The 4,403-nt window shown below is 39.9% G+C and overlaps 1 protein-coding gene across 1 annotated transcript; it reads right to left on the reverse strand.

The window, feature by feature from the left end:
- Window positions 1-554: 554 nt before the first annotated feature.
- LOC120715797 lies at window positions 555-2,449 on the reverse strand. The gene is made up of 2 exons (XM_040002957.1): window positions 2,387-2,449; window positions 555-2,292 (listed from the first exon to the last, which is right to left on the reverse strand). The coding sequence occupies exon 2, from the start codon at window positions 1,768-1,770 to the stop codon at window positions 979-981; it is 792 nt and encodes a 263-aa protein (XP_039858891.1). The 5' UTR covers window positions 1,771-2,292; window positions 2,387-2,449; the 3' UTR covers window positions 555-978.
- Window positions 2,450-4,403: the final 1,954 nt, after the last annotated feature.

The following is a 4,403-nucleotide window of genomic DNA, read 5'->3' on the forward strand; positions in this document are numbered from 1 at the left end:
AATGGCCTAGATCTTGGTTCCACTTGCCTCTTACCCGTGACTTCAGTGGAAATTTCAAATTCAGGCTCTGACACACACTGATTCATGTCCTACACAGTTCTTACAAGTTCATAGAAATTTCTGTTCAATTAGAACCAAGTATTTGAGTTGATGATTGTAATTTTTATACAATGTTGTAATTTGTTTTTCAACAATTTTTTGATTAATGTTTTGTTTCCTTTACAATATTATACTTTAATGTATAATATTGTAAAGGAAACAAAACAGGAAACAAAACATCAATCAAAAAATTGCTCTCTTTTTTATTCGGGCTACTTACATTTATTTTGGGCTACCAAAAACTGAAGAGTCCCTGCCCGAAGGGCTACCAGGGATTTTGAAATTTTGCGAGCCCTGAGATATATTTATTTTTTTTATTACTTTTTTGTTTGAGCAACATTAAATTTAAAAACTGTACTTTTGAGTTAAAATATATATTTATAATTTAAATAAATGACAAATTAAAAAGGCATGAACATTTTTCTTTGTATCGAAAAAATATCGAACCGTGACACCAAAGTATCGAACCGAACCGAACCGTGAATTTTGTGTATCGTTGCACCCCTAGTATCCAGATAGGTGAGCCCAGGCAAACAACCTTCTAACTTTGCTGACTCCAACTCCCTTAACAAGTCACCAAGCTCTCTCAGGTTGAGAGGGTCCCTGTTGCTGATCTTAGGAAATCTCTCAAGTTTGTCCAGCAGAGCTTTCTCAATTATTTCAGGAGACCCATAGTTCTCTTCAAGTCGCATCCATGCCATCCTGAGCCCTGCAGCGGGGTCATTGACATGAACAGCTCTGATTCTCCTGACTTGCTCAGATGATTGAGGACCTAACCATCTAGTGAGAAGGTCGAGCTCTTCATTGCAGGTGAGTTTCAGCCCCTCGATGATGTTCATGAAGGTAGACTTCCAGCCCCAATAATTCTCTGGACGATCATCAAACTTTGTCATCCCGGCGAGCCATGTAGACAGCAAAGTCATTAATACCGGTATGGTTCAGAGCAGAGGGCTGCGCTGCTTGCATTCTAAGAGGATGTGTGTGTGGTTGAGGTTCCTGCAGGGGGGTGACACTACATGGATAAATCCCAGGGTAATTCTGGGCAGGTGGATTTTTCATACCATTTTCTTCAGAGGTAGTATGGCTCTCGACACGAGCTGGAGTGGAGCTCAGTCTATCAATAGCTGTATGAATGGGATTCAGTTTGTTGTCCTGGAGTGGTGGAGCATGAGAGAAATCGCGTGGCCGACTGGAAGTGATGTGGGACTCAAGGCCGGGCAACGACAGCTGACTAGAGTGCATCCTGGAGTGACACTCAACATAATCATTTGTTCTTTTTTCTGTGGAGTCAGGGGGAATTCCTATGATGTCCACTGCCCTGAGATCTTGTTTAGAGCCGAGTTCTGCTGCAGCTGATTCCAAAACCTCTGCCTCAGCTAAAGCCGCTGCAACTTCATTCTCTTGCTTCAGTGTGGCCAGAGCAGCCTCCATGCGTGCCTCTTCTACTCTAAACTGGGCTTTTTCCACCATGAGTTCAGTTTCTTTTTTGACAAAGGTGGAGCGAGCACGCACTGCTTCAGCTCTTGCGCGTGCTTTAGCCGCAGCTAGGCTTGCTGAAGACTTGCAGGAGCTGTTAGAAGAACTAACAACAGATCTGGTCTCATATGACTTCACAGATGTTCCTGGAGATCTAGTCTTCTGTTGATCTTCTGTATCTGGCTTATTGTCCATATTGACTATTTGGCATGTAAGGTACAACTAAACGACGCGGGTAGATTAATGGGTGGTAGCAGTCTCTGCTATCCAGACTTGCTGTGTTATCCCTGGTGTGATGCTGTTTTTTCACTATTCTGTCCGCTGCGTGCGTGGTTCTAGTACACGAAGTGACAGATAGCTAAACATATGCCGTAGGCACTGAAAGCGTTGAATGATGAGTCAGACGTGAAAGTAAAGTTGAGGGCTGTTTACTTGTTTGTCTTTATCAATGTACATCTTACAGTGCTTTCCCAGAACTTGTGAAACTACAAAAATACAAAAAATAAATATGCTCAATGAAGAATTATGCATTTGCTTCACATGGCGAACAGATTTAGTTATTTATATATAAATCTCTCCAAATATGCATAAATCAATAAAATATACATCATTCACTACTCATAAAGATGAAACACAATTCAAACTTACAAAGAAAGCTTCTCCATGGCATAACACAGGTGGATGTTGAAGGATTAAACAGGGAGACTTCTGGTACACCTCATTGTGCAAATCCCCAATACTAAAATGGCTTCCTGCATTACCCCACTCATGTGACTCTAATCATCCAATAGGAAACAGCTTCCTGTATTACCCCACTCATGTGACCCTAAACATCCAATAGGAAGGAATACAAGTCAAACCACAGAAAAAAATCACTTGCCCGCAGTCTCACCACTAGGACCACTAGGAGATGCTAAAATTCTCAACATGCACATAACATTACACAGTTACTTTTTGAATAAGTAACTAGTAACTATAACTATTTACTTTTTCAAAGTAACTTGCCCAGCACCGCTCAGGAGTTCCCTTTTTTCAACATCTTGGTGATAACTTACAGAGCTCTGCATTGTCAAATGCCTACTCAGATTAGCAAACTCTAACAGCCATATACAACATGCGGGTCGTTAAGGTACCCGAACCAAAACCTGTGCGTGGTTCTTTGTTCTAGATTAAAATGTGTGTTTGAGGTTGGTGAAGCTAAAAATGATGTGAACCATCCTCAAACAACATATACCTGTGCACTCTCCATTGCCATCATCAAAACACAAAACAAGGAAACATATTTTGCAAGAATGCCGTCCTGTTCCACTGAGACGCTTTGTTTTCTTTCCTTGAACCTGTAATTCTATCTGTAGGTCACTTATCACTTATCATTGCCAGAGCTGAGTGTCTTCTGAGGGTGTGATGATGGATTCAGAAATGCATTTATCCAATCCCATAATCATGGGCTACTAAAACATGCTTTGGCATTGTCAAGGCAACATGACATGTCGCAAAGTGCTTTCCCATTCTTATTTATACAATTTCAAGTCCCTGCAGCTTTTCTACACTCAGTCACTTACCAGACGGCTCATTTATTTATGTTGTGTTCTTTGGAACATGTGAAAAAAGGGACACATTTTGCTTAGGCGGTGATGGAAAATATAGTAAAATTGAATTTAGTCATGCAAGAATTTTTGTGTTATTAAACCACCGTCTGTTTATTACCTGCACTCTGCTGTTGTGTCAACAGTTTTGCACATCTCTGAAAGGACCAGTTCACCTACATCCCTTTTTAATATTTATTCACTTCTGCTTTTCTCTGGTTCACACACCCTCTCTCTCACACACATACACACAGTCCCATCACGTTTTATTATCATCATTATTTTTTTTTATCATGTTTTCTATATCCCAATCATCCTGTATGCAGAACAGGGCAGCACATACTGCAAGTGTGCTGTGTCTTTGTTGTGGGTTGGCTGTATTTAGTTTATATAGTGTTTTATAAATATTTTTTAAAAACCAAAGTTCTATTAGTATTTGTATTAAAAAAAAAAAAAATTTTCTGAAAGAGTAACTATATGCCAGTGCTGGCATATAGTTACTCTTTCAGAAAATATTGGTTTTTAAGACAGTGCTATATTTATAAACAAAAGTTGCATTATAATCCCACCCCCCCATTGGACCATCAACAGGATCTGTATTGGTGTCATCTGTTTTCTGGGATGGGGGCGTTTGGCTCCTCTAGGTTGGATCAACCTTGTTATGCTGCATCCTGTAGATGCTTGATTGGATTGGGACCTGGGGAGTTTGGAGGCTGGGTTAACACCTTAGTCTCTTTGTTGTGCTCCTTAGCATTGGTTCTGCTGGAGGTTTCTTCCTATTAAAAGGGAGTTTTTCCTTCCCACTGTCGCCAAAGTGCTTGCTAATATGGGGTCATATGATTATTGGGTTTCATCGTAGGGTCTACCATACAATATAAAGCGCCTTGAGGCGACTGTTGTTGTTATTTGGTGCTATATAAACAAAACTGAATTGAATTGAATTGCATTGATTTATTCAAAAGTTGTGCACAAAAGCAGATTTTCAAATACTTCGTCCCAGAGGAGCTTTATGCTTTTGGATTGAGCTGAGCATTTGGAAAAATGAAAAACCTTTCAAAAAGTTATTTTATTAGATAGCCTGCAATTATTAGACAACTCAAGTGAAAACCAAACATATGGAGTAGAGGGTTCAGTATATGTGAGCTGTGTTTTTTGCACGTGGTATGCAGTTATCAGGGACACAGTCAGTAATTTTGGCAAAAGCCAAAAGCTTAACAATCATCATGCACCATGTAACTCAAT

Source organism: Simochromis diagramma, unplaced genomic scaffold, assembly GCF_900408965.1.
Source record: "Simochromis diagramma unplaced genomic scaffold, fSimDia1.1 OVJJ01000646.1, whole genome shotgun sequence".
Classification (NCBI taxonomy): Eukaryota; Metazoa; Chordata; class Actinopteri; order Cichliformes; family Cichlidae; genus Simochromis; species Simochromis diagramma.